This window comes from Rhinatrema bivittatum, chromosome 12, assembly GCF_901001135.1.
Source record: "Rhinatrema bivittatum chromosome 12, aRhiBiv1.1, whole genome shotgun sequence".
NCBI classification, from domain to species: domain Eukaryota; kingdom Metazoa; phylum Chordata; class Amphibia; order Gymnophiona; family Rhinatrematidae; genus Rhinatrema; species Rhinatrema bivittatum.
Window position 1 is genome coordinate 71953423 of NC_042626.1, and position 27762 is coordinate 71981184.

The window sequence follows — 27762 nt, forward strand, 5'->3', positions numbered from 1 at the left end:
TCTGAGTCGTCAGCAACTGGATCCCAGGGGAGTGGTCCCTCTCGGACGCCATGCATCTCCTTCGGCATCGCTGGGGGACGCCACGTCTGGACCTCATGGCGACGGCCCTCAACACCAAAGCACCTCGGTTCTTCAGCCGCCGGCGGGAGCGCGGGGCAGAAGGAATAGACGCTCTAGTGTTCCCCTGGCCGGCACAGGTTCTACTCTATGCCTTTCCACCCTGGCCCCTAGTGGGCAAGGTCCTTCGGAGAATAGAGCTTCATCGGGGGCCCGTCATTCTGGTGGCTCCCGAGTGGCCACGGCGCCCCTGGGTTTGCAGATCTGCTCCATCTGGCAGTGGACGGCCTGGTTCGGTTGGACCATTTCCTGCGGTTGCTTCATCAGGGTCCAGTATTTTTCGACCAGGCAGAACGCTTTTGTCTTTTGCTTGGCTTTTGAACGGCGTCACCTCTGACACAAAGGATACCCTGATGCCGTAGTCTCAACTCTCCTCAAGGCCCGGAAGACCTCGACGTCTGCTACCTTACGTGCGGGTCTGGAAGGTTTTTGAGGCTTGGTCCACAGAGCATGCTACCCATACCTCAAGGGCCTCAGTCACTCAGATTCTGGCATTCCTTCAAGACGGATTGGATAAAGGACTCGCCTACAATTCCTTACGGGTTCAGGTCGCTGCCCTGGGCTCGCTTCTTCAGTATGCAGGCCACTCCTCTCTTAGAACAGCCGGATATCGCCCATTTTCTCAAAGGGGTGAAGCATTTACGGCCCCCGGTCAAGGCTCCAAGAAGGGAATGGGTCCCTAACTTGGTTCTCCGTTCTCTGGCGGGCCCTCCTTTCGAGCCTCTATCTAGCGCTACCATTAAAGACATCACGCTCAAGACTGTCTTCCTGGTGGCCATAAGTTCTGCACGCCGCATCTCAGAACTCCAAGCACTCTCCTGCAGAGAACCCTATCTCCGGTTTACGGATTCTGGGGTGTTGCTCCGCACAGTGCCCTTCTTTCTGCCCAAAGTCGTGTCATCATTCCACCTGAATCAGACGGTCGAGCTCCCGTCCTTCTCAGCGGGGGAATCGGGTCATCTTCGTTCTCTGGATGTCAAGCGGGTCCTCATTCGCTATTTGGAGGTCACAAATGATTTTCGAGTCTCAGACCACTTGTTTGTTTTGTGGTCGGGTCCGAGGAAGGGTTCCCCGGCCTCAAAGACGACGATCGCCAGGTGGCTGAAGGAAGCAATTGTCTCAGTGTATATAGGTACGGGTAGCGATCCTCCACGGGGGATCAAAGCGCATTCTCTCCGCTCCCAGGCTGCATCCTGGGCCAAGGTACAGTCTGTTTCCTCACAGGAGATCTGTCGGGCGGCGACTTGGAAGTCTCTTCATATCTTTGCACGTCATTACCGGTTGCATCTACCGTCTTCGTCCTCAGGATGCTTTGGAGACAGTCATTCGAGCAGGGCTTGCACAGGCCCACCCAGTGTAGGGAAGCTTTGGTACATCCCACTGTCTGGACTGATCCTGGTACGTACAGGGAAAAGAAAATTACTTACCTGCTAATTTTCGTTCCTGTAGTATCAAGGATCAGTCCAGATGCCCGCCTCTCGTTCTTTTCTTCCCTGCTCGATCTCTCCACTGCTCTCTGTTCTTTCTCGTTGTTGTTTACTTACGCTCGACCCCTAGAGCCTGTTGAACTCACAAGTCTGTTACTTAGTTCGTTCTGCAAGTTTCAATTCTGGCACTAGTTGCCTTAGTTGTGATATTTCTGATTGTTACACTTGATCCAGCCTTGGTATGTTACTGTTTTGGCTTTGATATTCTCGATACTGAGCTCCTGTAGAGGGTGCACACGTACTTATCACAGCACCCTTCGAAGCCTTGTCTGACTCCATCTGCTGGACGGGGGACATAACCCACCGTCTGGACTGATCCTTGGTACTACAGGAACGAAAATTAGCAGGTAAGAAGTAATTTTCTTGTGCGCCCCCTGCATCCCTTCAGTATTTCTCTGTCTCCAGTAGATGAAGGTGGTAGAACCTGCAGTTCCCAGTATTTAGCTGTTTTCTTTCTCTGAGGAAGTTCTTCCCTTCCTATTTCTAGTTTTCTCAAGATCAAGCAAGTATTTTACTTAAGCTTCAATCTTTAAAAAAAAAAAGTTTTGATGACAGGAGAAACAGAAGCCTGTTTCCTTGCTCTTATAGGGTCCTAGGGGGGATTTTCCCCTTGAGTCTTCAGCCTAGGGCCCATTCTTTCCTGGTGATCCATTGCCTGGCTCCGGGGTGATACTGGTAGTCCAGTCCTTCCCCCTTTTATAAGACCCCTGAGATGTACCATGGCTTGGGTCTCTTAACAGATGTTTTTATTCCTCTGTACTTGCTGAAAAAAAACCCCCAAAAACCAAGGAGTACTCGGCTTAGCTGAAAGCTAACAGACTTTGGGGGAAGGAGCGCAGAGCAGTGCTGAATTCTCCTGCTCACAGCCAGGCACAACTGATTCTACCGGTTTTCTCCACAGCAGCTTTTTCTTCCCCCTCCATTGTTATGCCACAATCATCATTTTGTTTGGCATGCAGGGAGCCTCCTTCGTGGCTCTCCTGCGAAGGGCTTTGCTCCCTTTGTTTGCCCGGCGGGGAGGGACCCTCCTCAGCGGCAAAATCAGCAACCAGTGGTTGGGCCACCAAACGCGCTGCCAGCCGGCCCCATCCCTGAAAACCGCGGGAATGGTGGCATTTTATCCCCAGATCTCGTGGCAGATTCGGGACCGGAGGGGGTAAGGGATCCTGTTTTTAGTCGTCTCCTCCGGATTTAAGCCCCGTGGACTCTCCGGATGCAGTCCCTGACCTCTGCCACAATGTCCCCCCTTCCCCAATGCCCGGGAAAGCCCCTCACCATTTTGTTCTCTTATTACATAAAGCCTATCTTGCCAGCTTACAGGAGCAAAATGATCCCTCCCCGGACCCCCCTCCTGCAAAGATTCCTCGGGTGTCTATAGAGCAGGGCCCTAAGCCCCCAGATGTGCAAGGGACTATTAGGGTCAGGACTGTACTGAGGGTACCAGATCCTCCCCTAAGCAAGACCTCGACCCAATACAGATATTTTACTTCAAAATCCACCGGTCGAGGGAGACTACCCACGGGTCTTGCACTTGTTTCAGCGGGAAGAGCTTGAGCCGTTCATTCCTTTTGTCCTGGACGAACTGGGGATAGATGTACCTCCTGAAGAATCCACCACTGCCCCCACTTCAAGTAACGTGTACATGTACGTTCCCATTCCATCCCATGCTAATGCAGTTACTGCTCAGAGTGGGAATCCCCCGAATCCGGCCTTTGGGTAGGCAGGGCGATGGACAAGCTCTACCCCCTACCAGACCAATGCCTAGAGATGCTCAAGGTCTCTAAAATAGACACTTCGGTTTCTGCGGTCACCAAACGAACCACCATCCCGGTGGTGGGAGCAACGGCGTTAAGATCTTCAGGATTGTAAGTTGGAACTGCATCTAAAAGGATCTTTTAGATGTTCGGACGACAGTCTGTAACAGTCTCATGCAGCGGGCAAGCCTTAGGTGGGTTCAACAACTACTTAGCACCCAGGACCTCCCATCTGCAAAGGCGGAACGGCTGGAAGCCATGGTTGCGTATGGGGCTGATGCCCTCTATGATCTCTTTAGGGTGCAGGCCAGAGCCATGGTTTCAGAGGCTTCGGCCAGGCGCTGCCTCTGGCTGCGAAATTGGGCGGCAGACTCCTCTTCTAAATCTCAGCTGGGCACTCTCCCGTTCAAGGGTAAGTTTCTCTTTGCAGAGGACCTGGAACAGCTTATCAAATCTTTAGGGAGCAACAAGATTCGTAAGCTGCCTGAGGATCGCCCGAAACAGTCCAAATCCTTTTTTCCCTGTATGGACCTGGATCAGTCCAGACAGTGGGTTGAGCCTCCTGTCCAGCAGATGGAGACAGAGAAAAACTGAAAGGGTATCCTATATCAGGACAGAGCCTACTCTGCATCCCTTCAGTATTTTTCTCTCTCTAGCAGATGCAGGCAACTGAACCTGCGGTTCCCTTTCTTCCTCAATTTCTCTTTCCCTGTGAGGTTTTCTTCTATTTTTGCAAGATAAAGCAAGTATTATCTATCCTTTTTATAAATTTAAAAAAAAAAAGAATCCAAATTGTTTACGCAGAGTTTCTCTGTTTCCATTCAAAACGTCTGCTCTGACGGAGACAGCTCTGTCTCCTCGCTCTTATGGGTTCCTAGGGGGACCTGCCCCTTGATTACTCAGCCTAGGCTCCCCTTCCCGGTGACCTGCTTGCTGTTTGGGGTGATACTGGTGGTCCAGTCACTCCCCCTCTCTGGCTGCTCTGACCCTGAGATGCCCAATACCTCAGGTCCCCTAGCAGGGAAGCTAATTCCCCTGCAATTGCTCAAAATATAAAATAAACAACTTGGCAGGCAAGGCAAGCTTAATTTCTCACTGCTCTGCTTCAGGAGAGGTAGCGTGCAGGGTTCATTCACTTGCTATCGCTTACCGTTGCAGCCCAGCTCAGCTGATTTTTTTTCTCCGTCTGCTTCCTCTTTTGATGATGCCACATTCTACTGCCTGCCTAGCCTGCGGGGAGCCTGCCTTGCTCTCCAGCGATGGGCTTTGCTCCGGGTGCCTGCCAGGCAGGGAGGGTCCCTCCGCTGCGGCGACAAGACCGGTGGCCCGGGGTCGGGCTTCTCAGCGCGTGGCTAGGTCATTCCCTTCACGAAAAACTGCGGGAACGGCGGCCATTTTGGGGGCAGCTCTCACTTCTGATCCGGGGCTGGAGGAAGGAGGAGAGCACGATTTAACTATTTCTCCTCCAGATTTGTCCTGTACACTCCTCGGAGGGGATCCCTGATCCTACCTTCAAGACCGCAAACTCGAGCTGTATCTCAAGCGTATCTTTGAAGTCTTGGCCTTAGGAGTCCGGGTGACAATCTGCAGCATTCTCATGGAGTGGGCAAGCCTCAGGTGGCTTCAACAATTGCTCAGCACCCAGGACCCCCTGTCTGCAGAGATGGAGCAGGCAGAACAGCTGCAGGCGGCTGTGGTGTATGGGGCTGATACGATTTGCTCCGGGTGCAGGCCAGAGCTATGGTCTCAGCGGTGTCTGCCAGACGCCTCCTCTGGCTGCGCAATTGGTCTGCGGATTCCTCCTCCAAGTCGCAGTTGGGCACAGTTCCCTTCAAAGGTATGTTGTTTGGTGAGGACCTTGAACAGCTTATTAAATCCCTGGGAGAGAACAAGATTCATAAGCTGCCGGAGGTCCTCCCGAAACAGTCTAAATCAGGGGTCAGGAACCTTTTTGGCTGAGAGAGCCATAAACGCAACATATTTTAAAATGTAATTCCATGAGAGCCATACAATATGTTTAAAACTAAATACAAGTAAATGTGTGCATTTTATGTAAGATCACACTTTTAAAGTACAATAAGTCTCTGAAAATATTACACCAGGCCTTAAGACACCAATACATCTCATATTAGGAAAACGGACCAAGTCAGGCTGCTATAGAGTCCTACACAGAAACTACACGCCAGCAGAAAACCTCACCTGAATCACGTGCTGTCCCTCACCTAACATAGAATAAAGAGACCAAAACGCATAACAAGAAGCATGCAGAAAAAACTGAATTGAAAACTGCAACAAGCCAGAGTCTCTGTATGCAGTGTAACAAAGGAAAAAAGAAACATCACCCATCCTTATAAAACAAATCAAGAAATATAAAATCATCAGCAGTAAAACTGTACTAACAAAAAGAACATATTTCGAAACAGCTGAGGAGTGGAATATCCAATAATTAAAAACTCATATAAAACATTTCCAGATACCAACAAAATATTTCAAAATAGCAGACACAAAGACCCAGTAATGAAAAATAATAAGGATACAAACATTTTTTTGCTCTGCATACCTGGGAACGTTTGATATCCAGGTGTCCTGAGATTGTTCTGAATTAGCAGGAGGAGGGGTGGTTTGCTTGGAACTTTCTCCTCTCTCAGTCACATACCAGCACTCTCTCTCACACTGGCTCTCAATGACACACCTATACACACATGCTCTCAGTACTCACATATACACATGTTTTTTCTCTCACTTATATAGGCTCTTAATTACACATTTACACACATGCTGTCTATTTTTTCACGCTTACACACCCACACAGGCTTTCAATCACATAAATACATGCTGTCTTTTTCTCTCACACACAGACTCTCATTCACATGCTTACAAACATGTCCTCTCTTTCTCTCATTTACACACAGGCTCTCAATCACATACTCACATGCTCCCTCACCTAAATCAGCTCTCAATCACACACAGACAGACATGGTCTCTCTCTCTCTCTCTCATTTAAACACAGGCTCTCAATCACATACTCACATGCTCCCTCACCTAAATCAGCTCTCAATCACACACAGACAGACATGGTCTCTCTCTCTCTCTCTCATTTAAACACAGGCTCTCAATCACATACTCACATGCTCCCTCACCTAAATCAGCTCTCAATCACACACAGACAGACATGATCTCTCTCTTACTTATACACACAGGCTCTTAATCATACATTCACATGATTTCTCTCACACACAAAGGATCTCAATCATACACACATACTCTCACACACACAGGTTTTCAATCACAAACTTACACATACAGGTTCCCAATGGTAAACTTACATTCATGCTCTCTCTCTCACAGGCAGGCTCTCAATCACAGACACACTCTTTCACATGTACAGGCTCTCAATCATTCACATACATGCATCTCACACACACACACACACACACACACACAAGAGGAAGTGGAGATGCATCTCTCACTCACTCACTCACACACACACACGGCCCCCCCCCCCCCCCGCGGCCCGGAAGAGGAAGTGGAGTGTATCGGGTGCCTGCGCGGCAAGAAGAGGCCACGTTAGTGCGCTCGGCATCGGCCCGAAGTAAAGAAGACTGCAGCGCGGCTCGGAGGAAAATGAAGAGGTTCAGCCACGGCCGATGGGACTCCGCCTCCGCTGAAAATGAAGAGGTTAGCGTTGGGAGGAGGCTGCTGCTGCCGCGAGTTCCCCAGGTGGGGGAGAGAGAGAGTGAATGAGCGAGCAAACACACATGCTTGCTCGCTCATTCACTCTCTCTCACCCCCACCCCGGGAACTCGCAGCAGCAGCAGCCTCCTCCCAACGCTAACCTCTTCATTTTCAGCCCTCGCGGAGGCGGAGTCCCATCGGCCGCGGTTGAAGCTCTTCATTTTCCTCCGAGCCGCGCTGCAGTCTTCTTTACTTCGGGCCGATGCCGAGCGCACTAGCGTGGCCTCTTCTTGCCGCGCACACACCCGATACGCTCCACTTCCTCTTCCGGGCCGCGGGGGGGGGGGGGAGAAGAGAGCACGCCGGTGCCGCTGACTCCAGCTGTCCTGCCGCGTTCCGCCCGGGCTGACAGCATTTTAAGCCCGGGCGGAGGAGGACCGGGGAGCAGCTGGGTCAGCGGGAAAGTGTGGCGACACTTGTCTGAGAGCCAGATGCAGCCCTCAAAAGAGCCATATCTGGCTCGCGAGCCATGGGTTCCCGACCCCTGGTCTAAATCCTTCTTTCCTTCACGCTCTCGCTTTAGGGGTCAGCGCCGGTATAATAGCAGAGCATGGGGATCCTTCCCAAGAGGTACCTCCTCCAGATCCCAGTCCTGTTCTCATTCCTTTCGTGGCCATTGTCCCTTCAGGGATAGTAACCCACAACACTCGACCACCAAGTCCTCCCAATGAAATGCAGCCGGCCCATTCCTCCGTTCCCAACTTAGGTGGATGTCTGTCCCTGTTTCTCGAGGAATGGTCAAAATTACGACGGATCAGTGGGTCCTAGAGGTGATAGAGATTTTGCAGTAGAATTTGCTTGGGACCTGCCGGATCTTTACATAATCTCTCCCTGCAGAAGCATCTGGCGGTCTGCCAGACTCTTGTCAGGCTGCAAGAGCTCGGCGCCATAGTCCCAGTACCGGTGGAGGAACAAGGATCCGGCCAGTATTCCATATACTTCGTCGTTCCCAAAAAGGACGGTTCCTTCCATCCAATCTTGGATCTCAAAAGTGTCAACTGGGCCCTCAGGGTTCCCCATTTCCGAAAGGTCATGGTGGTGATGGCGGCCGCTCTCCGCTGGGAAGGAGTCCTAGTCCATCCTTACCTGGATGATTGGCTCATTTGAGCCAAGTCGGAGACTCTCTGCAGGATAGCGGTAGACAAGGGTCTTGGCTCTCCTAACCTCCCTCGGGTGGATAGTCAACTTTTCCAAGAGCAATCTCCAGACCTCCCAGGTCCTGGAATTCCTGGGGGCATGCTTTGACACCCGGGTCGGCAAGGTGTTCTGCCAGACGCTCAGGCGCTCAAACTTATGGATCAAGTGCGCAATTTTCTTTCTCACTACCCATGGCCTGGGATTACCTTCAGGTCCCTGGGGTCCATGGCTTCCACTATCTATCTGGTTCCTTGGGCTTTTGCACACATGTATCCATTACAGAAAGCTTTGCTGTCCCGCTGGAAGCCAGGGTCCGAACAGTTTCGGACATCCTTCCCGCTCTCCGACTCTACCATTGCCAACATGCAATGGTGGCTCTCGCTCACTCACCTCCTGAAGGGGATGCCCCTACAGACTCCTCAGTGGATCATTGTCATGACGGTCGCCAGCCTCTCCGGCTGGGGAGCGGTGTGTCAAACCCAGTCTACGCAGGGATACTGGTCCCTAGTTCAGTTCCGCTGGCACATCAATCACCTGGAGGTCCGAGCGGTCTGTCTGACACTCAAGGTCTTCCTCCCTCTGATCCATCGCAAGGCGGTGCGGGTGCTCTCCGACAATTCCACCACAGTAGTCTATATCAATCGGCAGGGGGGCACCAAAAGTCGCCCGGAGGCTCTGGAAGCCAGCAAGCTATTCGCCTGGGCGGAGCATCACCTGGATCGCTTGGCAGCTTCCCACATTGCGGGGAAGGAGAATGTTCAAGCAGATTTCCTCAGTCGTCAACGTCTAGAAACCGGCGAGTGGGAGTTGTCCAATGGAGCGATGGATCTGGTTGTCCGCAGGTGGGGTCCCCCCCACTTAGACCTGATGGCTACTCTGAACAATGCAAAAGCTCCCAGATTCTTCAGCCGCAGAAGGGAGCACTGCTCGGAAGGAGTGGATGCCCTGGTCCTTCCCTGGCCTCACGACGTTCTTCTGTACGTGTTTCCCCCTTGGACTCTGGTGGGGAAAAGTACTCAGAAGAATAGAACTTTATCGGGAACCCGTCATTCTCGTGGCACCTGAGTGGCCCCGCAGACCGTGGTATGTGGATCTGGTGAACCTCGCGACGGACGGCCCCCTTCGCCTCGGCCATCTTCCATGCCTTCTCCAGCAGGGTCCTGTATTTTTCGATCAGATGGGATCGCTTTTGTCTAGGGGCCTGGCTTTTGAATGGCAGTGATTAAGAAAGAAGGGATATAAAGAAGTTATATCCACCCTGTTGCGGGCCTGTAAGCAGTCTACCTCTCTCGCTTACGTCTGGGTTTGGAGAGTTTTTGATAATGTACTGAGTCTGGAGTGCCGGCACGCAAGGCTCCGGTATCCCAGGTCCTCTCCTTCCTCCAAAATGGTCTTTCCGAGGGTTTGTCTTTCAACTGCTTACGGGTACAGGTTTCCGCCCTTGGGTCCCTCTTAGGTAGTATTGATGGTTACGCAGTGGCGGCTCATTCAGATGTTGTTTGCTTTCTCAAGGGGGCCAAGCATGTGAATCCGCCTGTCCGGGCTACTTGCCCCTCGTGGAGCCTTAACCTGGTGCTTCGAGTTCTTTCCGAGGCACCCTTTGAACCCCTCCAGCGGGCCACGCTTAAGGATCTGACTTAAGACTGTGTTTCTCGTCTCTATTTGCTCTGCCAGGAGGGTGTCCGAGCTCCAAGCGTTGACTTGTAGGGAACCCTTTCTCCGTTTTTTTCTGATTCAGGGGTCTCCCTTAAGACTGTACCGTCATTTTTGCCAAAGGTTGTCTTCCTTTCACGTCAATCAGTCGGTGGAACTCCCTGCTTTTGCTTCTGAGGACATTGCGAACACGCCTGGTGGTGACCTCCAGTGTCTTGATGTAAAACGAGTTCTACTACAGTATCTACAGGTTACAAACGAGTTCCGAGTCTCTGATCATCTCTTTGTCTTATGGAGTGGCCCAAATAGAGGAAACAAGGCTTCTAAAGCTATGATCGCTTGCTGGCTAAAGGAGGCGATTGCTTCGGTGTATATCTGTCAGGGCTGACGGTTCCGGAGGGTTTAAAGGCCCACTCTTTGCGTTCACAGGCTACTTCTTGGGCTGAGAGTCAGTCAGTCTCTCCGCAGGAGAACTGCAGAGCAGCTACTTGAAAGTCTCTGCATACTTTTTCTAGTCATTATCGCCTCGATGTGCAGGCGCCAGTCTTTGGCTCTTTTGGAAGGCAGGTGCTTTGAGCGGGACTGTCTAGGTCCCACCCTGTTTAGGGAAGCTTTGGTACATCCCACAGTCTGGACTGATCCGGGTACATACAGGGAAAGGAAAATTGGCTCTTACCTGCTAATTTTCGTTCCTATAGTACCCGACTTGGTTTTGTCTTATGGTCTGGCCCTTGAGAGGGCTCGCCTGATGAAATGTGGATATTTGGCGGCAGTAATTTCCACCTTGCTCCTCGCGTGGAAGTTCTCACGTCCTTAGTGTATGTGTGGATCTTGAGAATATTTGAAGCCTGGTGCAAGGAACACAAGGTTGCCCCTTCGGATGGCCAAAATCCGTATGGTTCTGAAATTTTTACAGGATGGCCTGAATAAAGGGTTCTCCCTTAACTCCTTGAAGGTCCAGGTAGCAGCGCACTCCTGTTTTTGAGTGAGGTGAAAGGAACCTGTCTGTCACTGCATCCGGACTTGGCCCATTTCCTAAAAGGGATTAAACACCTTCGACCACCCTTATGATGGCCGGTTTCCCTGTGGAATCTTAATCTAGTATTGGACTTTTTAGCAGGGCCTTTCTTTTGGCCGCTGCTGTCTATCCCTGCACATGTTAACACTGAAGACTGTGTTCTTGGTGGCGATAAGCTCGGCTTGTCATATCTCTGAACTACAGGCATTGTCGTGTCGGGAACCATTCCTCCAGATAACTCCAGAAGCGTTACAGCTTCACACTATTCCTTCCTTCTTGCCCAAAGTAGTCTGAATCAGTCCATTTCCTTACCGTACCTAGATGGACTCAAGGTCACGGAAGACTACTGTCTCCGCCATTTAAACGTCAGTAGGCTTTTGATGCGGTATCTGGAAATCTCGGAACCGGTGCGTACGACAGACTGCTTGTTTGTTCTTCACGGTGGAAGGAAACAAGGCGAAGCAGCTTCGCTCGCTGGATCAAGGAGGTGATCAAGGGCGCTCATGTAGAGGCAGGGAAGTCATTATCCTTTCAGGTTAAAGCTCATTCCACTAGGATCCAGGCAGTATTCTGGGCAGAAGCTAAGCTACTGTCTCCTATCAACATCTGCCGAGCGGCGACTTGGTCGTCCTTGCACATCTTCTCCAGGTTCTATCGCCTGGATGTTCGGGCCTGAGAGGACGTAGCCTTTGCAAGGGCAGTGCTAACTGGACCGCACGCAGCCTCCTGCCCCGTTTGGAGTAGCTTTTATACATCCCATTGGTCTTGTCCATCTGGCTACACTCTAGGAAATGGAGAAGTTATTTACCTGATAATTTCGTTTTCCTTAGAGTAGACTGGTGGACTCGGCATCCCTTCCATGGCTGCCAAAAAACAGTGCCTAGGATTCGCCCATGAGATGAATCTAGATTCCAAGAGGTTTCGGGTAAGCCGTCACCCAATCCCTTGATTAGGACATCTATAATCTTGCTGGGATTCAGCGCTTATGTTTGAGTACAGTTACGGTTATCCATTTTTAATCAAGTTTTAGTCAAATTTTAATCAAGTTTCTCAATAGTATGTCTATTGGCTTTTGAAGAGAATACTGGAGGGCTCAGGTCACTGCCGGGGCATATCTAAGGTGACATCAGCTTTGAAACCTGACTCCGTCTCCATCTGCTAGCAGAGGAGTATATAACCCATTGGTCCCAAGTACATCTGTCTACACTAAGGAAAACGAAATTATCAGGTAAGTAATTTCTCCAATACTTTCATTGTAAGTTGTATAAAATCATGTGTAGGTTTTGCTGAGCATGAGCAGATAACGTGGTGTGGCTGACACATCCTGTCTCCTCCTCCTGTCCCCTGTTTCTGTGTTTCAGCAAGTCGAAGCTCGAGAGCGGGAGGATGAGTTGATAGGGATGGCTGGGAAGCCCATCAAAGGCAAAGTGGGAAAGCCAAAGGTGAAAAAGCTGCAGCTGGCGGAGACAATGCCCTCTCCGCATGGGAGGCGGGTGGTGCCGCGGATTACCACCGCCATGAAGGCTGAGGCGACAAAAAAGATCAAGAGGAGAATCAAGGTAACACTGGCCCTCCTGCAGAATAACTGCCACCTTGTGTCATGCAAGGAGAGGCTCCAAGTTCAGAGCGTAAAGGCAGGAGCTCAGCACAGCTCTGTCTCTATTGCTGATCTGAAGACTCTTGCCAAACATCCCTTGTGAACCTGCTGGAAGATGAGACACTGTTCACAAGCAATGCAGACTCTAAAACTTGCAGGGTTTTTAAACTTTGCATTCCACGCCCATCCCTTTCTGATGTAGGAATGTAACGTTAAGGCTTCGGGCTTGTTGATTGGTGAAAGGAGGGGTTGGGTTTTTTCCCCCCCTGATGCTGTAACACTCATCGGTAGAGAGGCCTGTTTCAGCACCCCACCTGTTTACATGTCTGCTGTTTCCATCCCTGCTTGCAGCATTAGGGTGATGAGTCTGTTCTGTTTCTTAGGGCGAAGATCCCATTGCCGTAAAAATGGAGTTTGGCGAAGAAGTGGAGGGATGCTCCCCAGAGCAGAACAGTCCGGAGACCCAGAACTTGACTGAACGGCTGTCCAAGAAAGCAGGGTCTGATGCAGGTAGCTATCCTTTCCTTCTCATCCAAGGTGATTGCACCTTCTTTGAAACTTGCACACCATCAGGAAACTGAAAAAAAAATACTGTGGCTCTCCTCTTTGGCATGCTTGGGATTTTGTTTTGAAATTTGGAGTTCCATAGACCTTGTCATCGATGTGGAAACAGCCATGCCTGAAAGAGCATCTGTCTGCCAACGAGCAGGATGACAAGTAGAAGCCCATGTATTCAGGAGTTGTAGATACAATGCAGTGATTTAACTTTGATAGGTGGTGGGGCTTTGGTTGTAGTAACTGATGTTCCCTGTACGTACCAGGATCAGTCCAGACTCCTGGGTTTTGCCCCCCCTCTAGCAGATGGAGACAGAAGTTTATAAACAAAAAAAACTCCGCCTACATATAGGCTGGTGCCACCTACAGTCTGGCAGTATTCTTCTGTCTCCTAGCAGGTGGAGAGGGTGCAAAATCCTACAGTCTGTTTAGGGCCTAGCTTGATTAGGTGGTGGGGCTTTGGTTGTAGTAACTGATGTTTGTTAGGATAGCGGCCGCAGGTGACAAGCCATGACTGTAACTTACTGTATTTTGGATATTCAGGTACAAAGCGTGCCAAGGGGAAGAAGCAGGCCACATTACCATTCAAACCCATGAAGAAAGAGAAACACAACCCATGGTCTGGTTCAGACAGTGAGTCCGAGGACAGCGATGACCCAGACATGGTCCAGGTGATATCACGTGAGCCTGTCCCTCGGCGGGCAGCAGGTGAGAGCATCCTACATGCCAGGCTCTCCTTGGCACTGCTATGGTGATTCTCCTTCCCCAACACCTCGATCCCTAGTGTTCATCTGCAGAATAGATAGCTAGTTGGTTTAACATATAGAACACATTTCTTCATTAGGCAAACCAGTCCACACCAGGGGGTTGTGCATTCCAACCAGCAGGTGGAGATTGGAGAACAGACTCGCTGATGTTACCCTCATATAGCCTGCCGGGTCCCTGGCTGTCTTTTATCCTCAGAGAGCCCCTGCTGACGTCAGCCACGTCCCCAGGGGAGGAGGAGCACAGCCCGGAAGTCCTGCAGGGCTCGGCAGCACAACAAGAGACCTGCAAGGGAGAAAGTAAAAACAAAAAACCTGGGAGAAAAGTGAAAAATTAGTCAGAATGCCTCAGCTGGTTCCTGAGGCAGGGGAGCACGGCACCTGCCGGGTCCCTGGCTGTCTTTTATCCTTAGATGCATCATTAGTATCCTTTAAAGATACCTCTCTCCGAACCATGCGCTGCTGAGCGACTGTCTGCTTTCCCCTTTGTTCTAGTTTAAAAGCTGCTCTCTCTCCTTTTTAAAGGTTAGCGCCAGCAGTCTGGTTCCACCCTGGTTAAGGTGGAGCCCATCCCTTCAGAAGAGACTCCCCCCTTCCCCAAAAGTTCCCCAGTTCCTAACAAAACTGAATCCCTCTTCCTTGCACCATCGTCTCATCCACGCATTGAGACTCCAGAGCTCTGCCTGCCTCTACAACCACGGGGGGGGGGTTTATGTTGAGGGTCACTTCAGTCTCCCATGCGTTTGGGGAGCTGCCAGCTGGTTCTGCTGCCCTGTTCCCACTGAGCACGGGAATGGGCGCCATTTTGGGAAATTTCGGCGCGGCAGTACCGGCCGCATCGAGGGACAGCAGTTTACCGCCGGCCTTATCCCCTTAGCGTCCGCCCACGGGGGGGGGCCAAATAGATTGATCCTGATATTTTTTCTTCAGGGGGACGATCCTACAAAGGACGAAGATGCCTCCTCTTCCTCCTCCTTTAATTCAGATTTTATTTAGCTATTACACAAGGCCTTTAAGACCAGGAGGGCCTCTAAGAAACGGGGGTTGGACAAGATTTCATCCACTCTGCCCTCTAAGCACCAGAAAGGGCTCAAACAGAAGGCTGAGCAGGGGGCTCCTAAGGCCAAACGCCCCTTGAGGTCTCTGGCGCCACAGGAAGATTCAGACTCTTCCTCAGAGGTCTCACCGGACCACAATGACCCGGACTTGCCTACCCATCCCCCGAGGGGGGTAGCGGGTGAGGTGGACCCGCAGCAGAGTGCTGCACGAGAGTCCCGTGGCATGGATGGAGGTGATCCCAAGGTGGTCCACTTATTCCGACGGGATGCGCTACCGCCTCTTATACCTGCTATTTTAAAGGAGTTAGGCATTGAGACGACGCAGGATCCGAAGTCTATAGAGTCTATGGACTCTGTGTTATTGGGTCTTAGAGGCCCACCTACAGCTTTCCCTTTCCATTTTTCAGCAATGGATCTTCTCTACAGGGAATGGGACACTCCGGATATGGGGCTTAAGGTCACCAAAGCCATGGATAAGCGGTATCCCCTGCCAGAGGAAGCTTTTGGAGGTCCTCCAGGTCCTGAAGGTAGACGCAGCCGTGGCGGAGGTCATGAAGAAAACGACTATCCCTGTTACGGGTTGTACGGCTCTCAAGGATCTGCAAGATCGTAAACTTGAAATGCAATTGAAGAACAATTTTGAGGTCTCTGCACTGGGAGTCCGGGCAGCGATTTGTAGCAATTTCGTATTGAGAGCTGGGCTTCGATGGGTGCAACAGCTGCAGGCCAACGAGCCTCTCTGAAGAGGAAGCGCGTCAAGTAGGGCGCCTGGAGTCTGTAATTGTGTACAGTGCAGATGCCCTTTATGACCTCTTGCGGACTTCCGCTCGATCTATGGTCTCAGCGGTATCTGTGCAAAGATTATTGTGGTTGCGAAACTGGGCGGCGGATGTGTCATCCAAATCACAGTTGTGCTCTCTCCCTTTTAAGGGTAAATTTATTGTTTGGAAAGGAGCTGGAGGACATGATACAGTCCTTGGGGGAGAATAAGGTCTATTGCCTACTAGAGGGACAGACCACGGTCAAGAGGCTTTTTCTTCTAGATCACGCTTTCGCGGAGGTTGTAGAGCTCATACGTTTCGCACACCTGCTTTTACACTGAGTAATACTTGACAGGCTGTGGGTGGCACTTAGGTATATAAGGCAGAGTCTGTCAGAACTTTCTCTGTCTCCATCTGCTGGTGCGGAGGCAAAACCCAGGAGTGTAGACCGATCCCTGGTACTACAGGAACGAAAATTATCAAGTAAGAACCAATTTTCTTTTCGAGCGGGACTCTCCAGGTCCCACTCCATTTAGGGTAGCTTGGGTACATCTCAGGAGTCTGGACTGATCCAGGTACGTACAGGGAAAGGAAAATTGGTTCTTACCTGCTAATTTTTGTTCCTGAAGTACCAGGGATCAGTCCAGACGCCCACCCATTGGAGTGGGGGTCCAGTATTTCTTGAGTCCGCTCGTTTTCTGTTCCCAGCAATTTGTCTGATTTCCTGGGTGCTGCAGAAGATTACAGATTACTTCTTACATGTACTTAGTTTGATTGGTTTTCTTCTTGTCCTTGCTTGATCCTAACCATTGTTTTCAAATCGGTTGTTCTGCTTTGGTAATGTTTATTCTGATGGGTTGCAGGTGGCAGACCAGATTAAGAGGGGGTGCTCTTCAAGTTTTTCTGTCTCCATCTGCTGGAAGGGAGGCAAAACCCAGCACTCTGGACTTGATCCATGGTACTACAGGAACAAAAATTAGCAGTTCCCTGTACGTACTCGGATCAGTCCAGACTCCTGGGTTTTGCCTCCCTTCCAGCAGATGGAGACAGAGAAAGTTTTGACACTCTGCCATATATACCAAGGTGCCACCCACAGTCTGCCAGTATTCCTCTGTCTCCAGCAGATGGTTGAGGTGCAAAAGCCACAGTCTGGTTTGATCAGTAGCATTTAAGTTTAGCTTGGTCTTTGAGTAGTTAGTGTAGACAGAGAAGTGATTTGGCTGTAAAGTTCTTTCAAAGAAAAAAAAAAGTTTCACAGTTTGAAGCCTCAAGCCGCCCAGAGGGTTGTGAGGTCCTGAGGGGGGACCATCCCCTCTCGTGTTGCAGGCAGCTGCTCGAAGGGGTCGAGGGGCCTAGTACCACGGACAGAGCAGCTCTGGGGGTGATACCGGAGAGTCTGGCTCACTCCCCCCAGATGGAACTGAGGCTCACGTGGGCTGCCGTGCTGGCCCTGGGGTAAATATAAAAAAAGAAAAAAGGTCTTGTATTTTGGTGTGATGCCTCTCCCTTGATTTCCTGAGTCTGCGATTCGTTTGTTTGTGCGATTTGCCGGTCCAGGGGGCTGTGTACTTGCGCGGCAGGGCTGTCATGCCCCGATCATCAGCTTGCCGTGCGTGCGGCTCTGTGCACGTGCGTGATTGTCCCGCAACGGAGTTTGTTCATCCTGTCTTCCGGGAGGGGAGGGCCCCTCCATTTTGCTCCAGGAGGGTCAGCAATCAGCGCGCATGAATGCTGCGAGGCCCCCTGCTCCGCCGGGTGGAATGGCGGCCATTTTGTCCTTAGGCAGCATAAGCAGGAGAGCCACGAGGAGCGTGAGGGGAAGGGAATTCCCCTCCCAATTTATCTCCGCAGAGACCTGTCTCCGGAGGGACAGAGGATGCAGATCCAGACTCTACTGGAACGGATGATGACCCCGACGCTGCAGGGGACGACTCCTCTTCGTTTTCCTCTGAGTTTGTATTGCTTATGCACAAGGCCTTTAGGGCCAAGAAGGCAGGTAAGAAGCAGGTGGAGGAGTGTCCCTCCCCCAGTGGCTCCCACAAGACGAATCTGAAGCGGCATAGGAAGGAGAAACAGGACATGGATAAGGGGGGCTCCGGTCCCCTAATGTACAACGCCCGTTAAGAACAGGGGGCCATCAGACGGATACAGACACCTCTGATACTGATTCGCAAGAAAAGCCCCCAGGGGGGGTGGATGAGAATCCGGACTTGCCAGCGGACGAGGTCCGAGGGGCGCAGGTCGCCGAGGGGGACGACCAAAGGTGGTCCGGCTGTTCCATAGAGATGAGCTCGGCCCGCTTATCCCCTTCATTTTGAGAGAGTTGGGGTTCGAGGGGCCACCGGCGGAGGTCAAACAGGGGAATATGGATCCTGTTTTGTTGGGCCTGAGGGGTCCCACTACTTCATTCCCATTCCATTTTTCCACTACGGATTTGTTATTCCGAGAGTGGGATACCCCTGACCTCGGGCTCAAGGTGAGTAAGGCTATGGACAAGCTATATCCTTTGCTGGAGGAAGCTCTGGAGATGTTGCGAGTTCTAAGGTGGGCTAGGCGGTGATGGCGGTTACTAAGCGGACCACTACACCGGTCACCAGAGCGACGGCCCTCAAGGATATGCAGGATAGGAAGTTGGAAATTCAACTAAAGAAGATTTTTGAAGTGTCGGCGTTGGCGGTGCGGGCCGCCATGTGTACAATTTTGCTCTGCGGGCAGGCCTCCGCTAGGTTCAGCAGCTGCAGGCAAATGAGGACCTGTCAGAGGGTGAGGCTCTCTAAGCAGGCCAACTCAAGTCTGTGGTCGCTTATAGTGCTGACGCCCTTCATGATCTGTTGAGGGCCTCTGCCAGATCCATGGTATCCGCGGTGTCAGCGTGCAGGCTCCTGTGGTTGAGAAACTGGGCGGCGGATGTTTCATCTAAGGTGCAACTTGGCTCTATGCCCTTTAAGGGAAAGCTGCTTTTGGGTAAGCAGTTGGAGGTTTTGATACAATCGTTGGGAGAAAATAAGATCCATCGCTTGCCGGAGGATCGGCCCAAGTCAAGAGGTTCCTTTTCTGTGAGATCTCGCTTCCGGGGTAATCGGAAGTTTTGTCCAGCCAGGTCTGCGGGTCCTACCTTCAGGCCAGGGGCTAACAGGCAACAGTCATGGTCTCAGTCCTTTCGTGGCCGGTGCGGGGAAACCCAGCACTTCCCCAGCATCCACTGGAGTCAAGTCTTCTCAATGAGATGAGGCGGGCCCACTCCTCTGAGGTGTTCGTGGGGGGAAGACTATCCTTTTTTCACGAGGAATGGGCCAGGATGATGTCGGATCAGTGGGTCCTCACAGTGATAAAACACGGTTACGCGTTAGATTTTGTACGCCGTCCCTGCGACCTATTCCTGAGGTCTCCGTGCGCATATCAAGAAGTGTCAGGCGGTACTCGACTCATTACGATGACTTCGGGACCTGGGGGCCATTGCCCCGGTCCCGTTGGGCGAACAAAGAAAAGGCTGGTATTCCATCTACTTCGTGGTCCCAAAGAAAGAGGGAACTTTCCGGCCCATCCTAGACTTAAAAAGTCAATCGCTGTCTTCGGGTACTGCGCTTCTGCATGGAGACCCTGCGGTCGGTAATTGCCTCCGCACGTCCGGGTGAGTTTCTGGCATCGCTGGACCTAACAGAAGCATACCTACACATCGGCATACAAAAAGATCACCAGCGGTTTCTACGTTTTTTCTTCCTAGGTCACCATTATCAGTTTCAGGCCCTGCCGTTCGGACTGGCCACCGCTCCCAGAACGTTCACCAAGATCATGGTGATAATGGCAGCTCAGCTTCGCAGGGAAGACTTGTTGGTGCATCCATATCTGGACGACTGATTTGGGCAAAGTCCGAAGAGCTTTGTCAAGAGGCGGTTCGCCGGGTGCTACAGCTGTTGAGATCCCTTGGGTGGGTGATCAACTTGTCCAAGAGTCAGCTTGTTCCCTCCCAGACCTTGGAGTTTCTGGGAGCGCTGTTCGACACGCGCCAAGGGAAGGTGTTTCTGACAGCAGACCGCATTACCAAGTTACTGAGTCAGGTTCAGGCTCTGTTAGTAAGCCATCTTCCCTGGGTGTGGGACTATCTGCGGGTCATGGGATCCATGACTTCCACTCTGGAGCTCGTACCGTGGGCCTTTGCGCATATGCGTCCATTACAGTTGGCATTGCTGTCCAGGTGGAGTCCAGTTTCAGAACCGTTTCATCTCCCTCTCCCAGAGGTGACTAGTTCCAGTCTCAACTGGTGGCTTTGCTCGGACAATTTGCAGAAGGGAGTTTCCCTAGTAATGCCCGAATGGACGATTGTGACTACGGATGTCAGTCTCTCCGGTTGGGGAGCAGTATGCCTCTGGAAGTCTGTGCAGGGCTTATGGTCTCTACAGGAGTCTCAGAGGTCCATCAATCATCTGGAGACCAGAGCGGTACTTCTGGCCTTACAACGTTCCGTCCTCTGATTCAGGGGAAATCAGTCCGGGTCTTGTCTGACAATGCGACCACAGTGGCATATATCAATCGGCAAGGAGGGACCAAATGTTGCCCGGTGGCGGAGGAAGCACAGAAGCTGATACGCTGGTTGGAGCAGCACTTGTCCCGTATAGCAGCGTCCCACATAGCGGGTGTTGAAAATGTGCAGGTGGACTTCCTCAGTCGCAATCGCCTCGACCCAGGAGAGTGGGAGTTGGTGAACAAAGCCTTTCGACTCATTTGCGACGAGTGGGGCACTCCCGCTCTCGATCTGATGGTGACCTTCGAGAATGCCAAGGCCCTGCGGTTTTTCAGCAGGCGCAGGGAGAGAGTCGCCGAGGGCGTGGACGCGCTAGTGCTCCCATGGCCAACCGATGTACTACTGTATGCTTTTCCGCCATGGCCCCTCCATAGGGAAGATGCTTCAGATAGAACTACACCCGGCGGAGGTAATACTGGTAGTCCTGGAGGGGCCGAGATGCCCATGGTTTGCAGATCTGCTCAACCTGACTGTGTCGGGACCCTTATGTCTACGAGCCATCCCGTTTCTCCTTCATCAAGGCCCTGTATGTTTGGAATAGGTGGATCACTTTTGTCTAGCAGCATGGCTTTTGAGAGGCGACGCTTAAAAGGCAAGGGTTACTCAGTCGCGGTGGTTGCTACCCTTTTGAGATCGCGAAAGTCATCTACATCTTTAACGTACTCTAGGGTGTTTGAAGATTGGTGCATGGCACGGAAGTTGATCCCATCCGGGCGTCTATAGCGGATATTTTGTTTCCTACAAGCTGGTCTCTCAAAAGGTTTGTCATGCAGTTTGCTTAGGGTCCAGGTAGCGGCACTTGTTGCTTCCAAGGTTCTATTCATGGAATGTCGTTGGCTATGCATTCGGATGTGGCGCATTTTCATCGGGGAGCAAGCATTTGCGTCCCCCGCTTCGGTCCCCTTGTCCTTTGTGGAATCTGAATTTGGTTCTCAACACGTGTGGTTCGCCCTTTGAGCCTTTAAGGAGAGCGACTTTGAAGGACCTTACCTTAAAAGTGGTGTATTGGGTTGCTATTTCCTCGGCTCGAAGGGTGTCGGAACTTCAGGCTTTGTCTTGTAGGGAGCCTTTCCTACGGATTTCTGAGTCGGGAGTTTCGTTACATATGGTCCTGTCTTTTCTTCCTAAGGTGATTTCCTCTCTTCACCTGAATCAGTGGACCTTCTATCGTTTGCGGATGTGGATCAATCGGATCCCCTCGCGCGAGACTTGCAGAAGTTGGATGTTCGGAGAGTGCTCCTACGATACCTGGAGGTCACGAATGCCTTTCTATTGTCGGACCATCTCTTTATACTGTGGAGTGCTCTGAAGAGGGGGAATATGGCTTCCAAGACTACTATCACTCGCTGGTTGAAGGAAGCTATCAACTCGGCTTATTTACTGTGGGGCAAGACCTCGCCGGTAAATGTTCGAGCGCATTCTACTAGAGCTCAGGTGGCTTCCTGGGCGGAAAGTCAACATATTTCCCCTCGATTTGTAGAGCGGCTACGTGGAACTCTTTGTACACGTTTGTGAAACATTGACTGGATGTCCGGGCGCCGGTCCCAGGGGGATTTGGAGAAGGTGTGCTTCGAGCGGGCCTCTCCGGGTCCCACCCTACATAATTGCGCTCTGGTACAACCCAGGAGACTGGACTGATCCGGGTACGTACAGGGAAAGGAAAATTGGTTCTTACCTGATAATTTTCGTTCCTGTAGTACCGCGGATCAGTCCAGAGTCCCACCTTTTTCTCAGCATTAAGTCAAGGGAGAGTCCACTCGGTCGATAATTGTCTAAGATGATTCTACAGTTCTGATTTCTCAGGTTTGGGTCACGGTCAGCCTTAGTGATCAAGTTGTTTCACGTTTGGGTTTACATTTCCTGTATATAGTTAGTTTGGTTGGATCCATTCTGCTTTGACATTGAGTAATACTGGCAGACTGTAGGTGGCACCTTGGTTTATATGGCAAAGTCTGTCAAAACTTTCTCTGTCTCCATCTGCTGGAAGGGAGGCAAAACCCAGGAGTCTGGACTGATCCGTGGTACTACAGGAATGAAAATTATCAGGTAAGAACCAATTTTCCTATATCCTCTTTGTTTTTAAACCTTTTATCATGCACACTTGTATATATATTTCACATAACCTTGTCACTTTGTTTTTTGTGGTGTCCAGTATGTGTTGTAGCCTGGGAGTGAGTGGAATTGATAGGGGGATTGTGACCATATTTTTGAGGAAGCTCACAGCTGCTGACACTCATGGACAGGAATTTCACCCTAATCTTTCCTTAGACGGGGAATGATGCTGGTTTGAGGGATTTTCCTACTTGTCATCTGCCTTTAATACTTATGGGCCTTACATGCACTCTTCACAGCAAAAGCCAACGCTGTATATGTGCTCGATTCAGCTGAAGAGGACTCTGACAAAGATCAGAAACCATACCGAAAGGAGCTGAGTGAGGATGAGTTCACCCCCAAACCAGCAGATATCTTCGAGCCTGCCATCTCTGCAGTCAAACCCAAAGCGGAACCTAAGTGAGTACAGCACGCCTCGGCTTGTGGAGGGCACAGAGCGATGGCTTGATCTGGTTATGGGATCTCTTGGCACTGCACATCAACACAAACAAGTACATTTTATCTCCTAGGAAAAAAGAGAAGAAACAAACATCCAAAGTGTCCGGGGTAGAGGCGATGCCGGCTGTGACCACCTCGTCCTCCAGTATGTGTGCTATTCTGCGATGCTTTGCATATAACATCTGCTTCCTTTGATTTCAGAAAAACGCAGGCTGCTTGCACCAAGTGATCAGAAGGCAGTTTATATAGGAGCCAGGAGCAGGGCAAAAGGAATCTGAAAAAAAATTCTTGTCTGGCTTGTTTCCTAGAATTCAGGCATTGGGGTCTGTTTGCACGTTTTCTAGCGTGTGCAGAGATAGTGAGATACACACACACACATCTAACCCCAGCTGGCTTAGCATGCCTTTGCATGTTCTTGTGACATTCAAGCCCGCAGCCTATGCTGACAAACAAAAAATCGTAGGGTTCAACCTAACCTGTCTCCCCTACCCCATTACAAATTTCTAGGAGAGGTTTTGAGGTTTTGCTGACCTTGTCCAGCAAGGGAAAAAAGAGGATGATGGAGTTTTAGGAGCAGATGTCTTGGCCTCTTAAACTTTTGGTGTATACTTCCACACATCATTGGGCGTCTGTTAAGAATAGAAAAGATAAATGAAGTGACCTGTACTAGCGGGAGTATAATAGGAGCATGCAGCGAGCATGATACCATCGCTGTACCCATACCCCCTCCATCCAATTTTCTGTTCTTTCTATTTGCTGGACACGGATGTCACATGGTTACAGTAGAGGCTGCACAATCTGTTCTGCAGACCTCCCCACCCCCACACACTTTTTGAGTAGAGCTAATCTCTGCCTACCATTCAGATAACTGGGGTGAGCAAAGATCCTCTAATTACAGGGAGCTACTAGGAGGGTTTTAAGCAATGTGTGGCAGGGCAGCCATTCCCAGGGTCTGAGACACCCGGCACATGCAGGATTTTAAAGCAAGGTTTTGGGTAATTGCCAGGTTCTTGTGGCCTGGTTTTGGCCTGTGTTGGAAACAGGATGCTGGGCTTGATGGACCCTTGGTCTGACCCAGCATGGCAATTTCTTATGTTCTTAAGGTGTGCCCAGCTGATATTAGGATTCTAGCTAGTGCAAAGAGCTGTTGTGCAGAAGCATCAGTGACCTGCAGTAACAGATAATGGTGCTGGTTCCCTGTACGTACCAGGATCAGTCCAGACGGTGGGTTATGTCCCCTGTCCAGCAGATGGAGTCAGACCAAGCTTTGAGGGGCGGACCCATATATACCAGTACCCCCTCTGCAGGAATTCAGTATCTTCTGACTCCAGCAGATGCGAGTAGGGGTCTCTGTGTTTCCCCAATCTGACAGGAAATTTGTCTTTTGCTTCTTTCTTTCTTACTTTAGTTCTCACATTTTGGATCAAGCTTTATAAAAAAAAAAACCAACTCACTTTTGGGGAGGCGTGGCTTTCTCTATCCTGCCTCTAGTTCTCCCTGTCCCCGCGAACTTGTTTCTCTTTGGGATAAGTGTTTTTGGTTTTTGTGAGTTCTTCTTTACAGCGTCTACTCAGGGTGCCTTGTGGACGCCGGTGGGGCCGGCCTCTCCGCGTGTCTTTTGCCCGCGGCCCGTCTCATCCTCCTCGGAGGCTGCTGGGGCAGGGAGGGGGGACCCTCCGAGCGGGTAGCGTCGGCCGTGCAGGCCCCCCCGCGGCACCTAACGTTTCGTCGAGCCGGCAGGCAGCGCAGGCCGATTGGGCCCCCCCCCCCCCCCCCCGTGGCAGTTCCTCCTTCTCCTTGGCCCCCGCCCCCCCCCCCCCCCCCCCCCCAAGGCCTTCTGGGTTTCTGCGCCGGCGTTTGTGATGCCGCGGCCCTCGCGCTGCACGGCCTGTGGCGAGCCGGGGTCCCGGATATCACGCGAGGGAATCTGCGCACGGTGCCTCCCCGGGGGGAAGGCTCCTCGCAGTCCCTCGAGGATTTTTCGTTTTGCTCTCCTTTGCCCGGGCGGCGTGGGCCGGCCACTTCGCCAGCCTTGGCGGGAACGGCGGCCATTTTAAATCAGCACCGCGCTGCGGAGACTCTTGCAGCACAGGAGGAACAGGATTTTCAGGAGGTCCCTCCGCCGATTTTATCTCCGGAGTGCGCCTTGCAGGCACCGGAGCCTTCGGTCTTCTCTTCCTCTGGGGTCCCCCCGAGCAGGCCGGGGTTCTCCCCAGACTTTATTTTACTTATGCATACGGCCTATCTTCAGGGTTTGGAAGCTCCCGTGGGACCCCCCCCCTCGCCAAGATTCCTCGGCTATCGTCAGCACCTCTGGCCCCCCCTGACCCGGTAGGCTCTGCTTCGGGCGCGGGGGGGCCCCTCAGGTCCCCTCCCGGGTTTGCTTGGCTTCCGGAGCAGTGGGTGCGGCTTCGGTCCCCGGGGGGGACTTCCCGGAGTCTCCGGACGTGTGCCTGCCGGAGGTTCCGCCGGAGGGGGATGACCCGCGGGCGCTACGCATTTTTCAGAGGGAGGAGCTGGACGACCTCATACCGCAGATCCTCCTTGAGCTGGACCTGGACCCGCCGCCGGACCCTCCGGCTCCAATAGCCCCAGCCGTCATCACGTCTGCCAAGAAGGGGGACCCAGTTTTGGCGGCGCTTCGTCCACGAACGCGGGCTTTTCCCATTCACGAATCCTTTTTACAGCTCCTGGTTTATTTTATTTATTTATTTATTTAAATTTCTTATATACCGGCATTCGCGATGGGAGTCGCATCATGCCGGTTTACAAATAACAAGGTGTGACAACAGAATAAATACTTAATAACTTAAAAACATTAACATGTGATAGAAGAATAAGGTAGCAGTTACAATAAAACAGGGATAAAATGCAACTTGGAATGAAGAGAAGGCAAAAGAGAGATTAACACTGAGATAACAAAAGAATGACCAAGGTAAATAGAACCAAGGTAAATAAACCTGCCTCAATGGGATAAACCTGCCTCAATGGGATACCCCGGAGGCTTCCCTGAAGGTCAGTCGGGCTATGGAGAAGTTGTACCCTCTCCCGGCGGATTTCCTGGAGCTCATCAAGGTCCCGAAGGTGGACTCCGCGGTGTCTGCGGTGACAAAACGGACAACTATTCCAGTGACGGGCGGAACAGCTCTACGGGACACTCAGGACCGTAAGTTGGAAGTTTTTCTTAAACGGGTTTTCGAGGTTTCCGCCCTGGGAATGCGGGCGGCAATGTGCAGCTCGCTCGCGCAGAGGGCTAGTCTTCGCTGGGTCCAACAACTTCTCACGTCTCAGGACCTGCCGCCCGATGAAGCTGCCCAGGCGGATCGGCTGGAGGCTGCCGTGGCGTACGGAGCGGATGCCTCGTACGACCTCTTCCGTGTTCTGGCACAATCTATGGTCTCGGTGGTGGCGGCACGGTGGCTGCTGTGGCTCCGCAACTGGGCGGCGGATACTTCCTCCAAATCGAGCCTAGGCTCCCTCCCTTTCAGGGGCAAATTCCTCTTTGGGGAGGATTTGGATCAGATTATCAAGTCCCTGGGGGAAAACGCTGTTCACCGTCTCCCGGAGGATAGACACCGACCTTCGAGAGCCAGGGCGCAGCGGCGTTACAGAAGCTACCGACAGGCTGGGCCTCGGACTTCCGCTCCCAGATCGCAGACCTGGTCGCGTTCCTTTCGTGGACGCCGGGATCTGGTTCGGGGAACCCTCCCTCTAAGGCCACTCAATGATACCAGCCTCGCCCGCTCCTCCTCTCCCAGGATCGGGGGTCGCCTGGCGAGTTTTTACAAGGAGTGGGTGCGTATCACTTCAGACCAGTGGGTCCTGGATACCATACATCACGGCTACGCTTTGGAGTTTGTCCGCCCCCCGAGGGGGAGGTGCATCTTTTCCCCCTGTGGCTCGGACCTCAAGAGAAGAGCGGTACAGCAAACTCTGGACAGGCTACGGGACATAGGGGCCATTTCTCCCGTCCCCTTAGGCGAGGTGGGCTTGGGCCACTATTCCATCTACTTCGTTGTGCCCAAGAAGGACGGATCCTTCCGGCCCATCCTGGACCTCAAAGAAGTCAACAAGTCACTGCGGGTTGTCCAGTTTCGAATGGAGACTCTCCGGTCAGTGATTGCGGCAGTGCATCCGGGGGAGATCCTCGCCTCCCTGGATCTGACGGAGGCTTATCTACACATTCCAATCCTCCCGGCTCACCGACGTTTCCTTCGCTTCAAGATTCTGGGCCAACACTTTCAGTTCCAGGTACTCCCATTCGGGTTGGCGACCGCTCCTCGAACGTTCACCAAGATCATGGTGGTCGAGGCTGCGACCTTACAGAAGGAGGGCATTCTTGTTCATCCCTATCTGGACGATTGGCTCATACGTGCGAAGTCCTTCAACCACGGACAGTCGGCAGTAGCCAGGGTCGTCCAGGTCCTTCAATCCCTGGGTTGGGTAGTGAATTTCTCCAAGAGCTCCCTCATCCCTTCTCAGCGCTTGGACTTCCTGGGGGCGAGCTTCGACACGCTTCAGGGCAAGGTCTTCTTATGCCCGGACAAGGCTCAATCCTTGCGGGACCACACGACGATTCTCTGCGTCACCAGAACTCACCTCCTGGGACTATCTACAGCTTCTGGGCGTGATGGCTTCCACCATCGACCTGGTGCCCTGGGCCTTTGCTCACCTGCGGCCCTTACAGGCGGCGCTTCTGTCTCGATGGAAACCAATCTCACAGGATTATCGGATGATACTCCCCCTTCCGCAGACTGCCAGGGACAGCCTGGGTTGGTGGTTGGACCCGTCTAATCTGGCTCTCGGCGTCTCCCTCGAGGTCCCTGATTGGGTAGTGGTGACCACAGATGCCAGCTTCGTCGGCTGGGGAGCCGTCTGCGATCGAAGTGCCACGCAAGGGACGTGGTCAGCGGTGGAGACGAAGTGGTCAATCAACCGTCTGGAAATCAGAGTGGTCCGTCTTGCGCTACGACAGTTCCTCCCGTTGCTTCAGCACCGGGCAGTCAGGGTTCTCTCGGACAACGCCACCACCGTGGCCTACATTAATCGGCAGG

General features: G+C 52.0%; 1 protein-coding gene across 1 annotated transcript in view; it reads left to right on the plus strand.

Annotated features, from left to right (window-relative positions):
* Nucleotides 1-27762, plus strand: part of TOP2A (DNA topoisomerase II alpha) — a 249024-nt gene that overhangs the window by 181029 nt on the left and 40233 nt on the right. The window contains exons 28-32 of the mRNA XM_029572748.1: nt 12263-12460; nt 12882-13008; nt 13597-13761; nt 22510-22669; nt 22780-22853. Of these exons, the coding sequence (XP_029428608.1) occupies nt 12263-12460; nt 12882-13008; nt 13597-13761; nt 22510-22669; nt 22780-22853 (724 nt within the window). The remainder of the gene's footprint in view (nt 1-12262; nt 12461-12881; nt 13009-13596; nt 13762-22509; nt 22670-22779; nt 22854-27762) is intronic.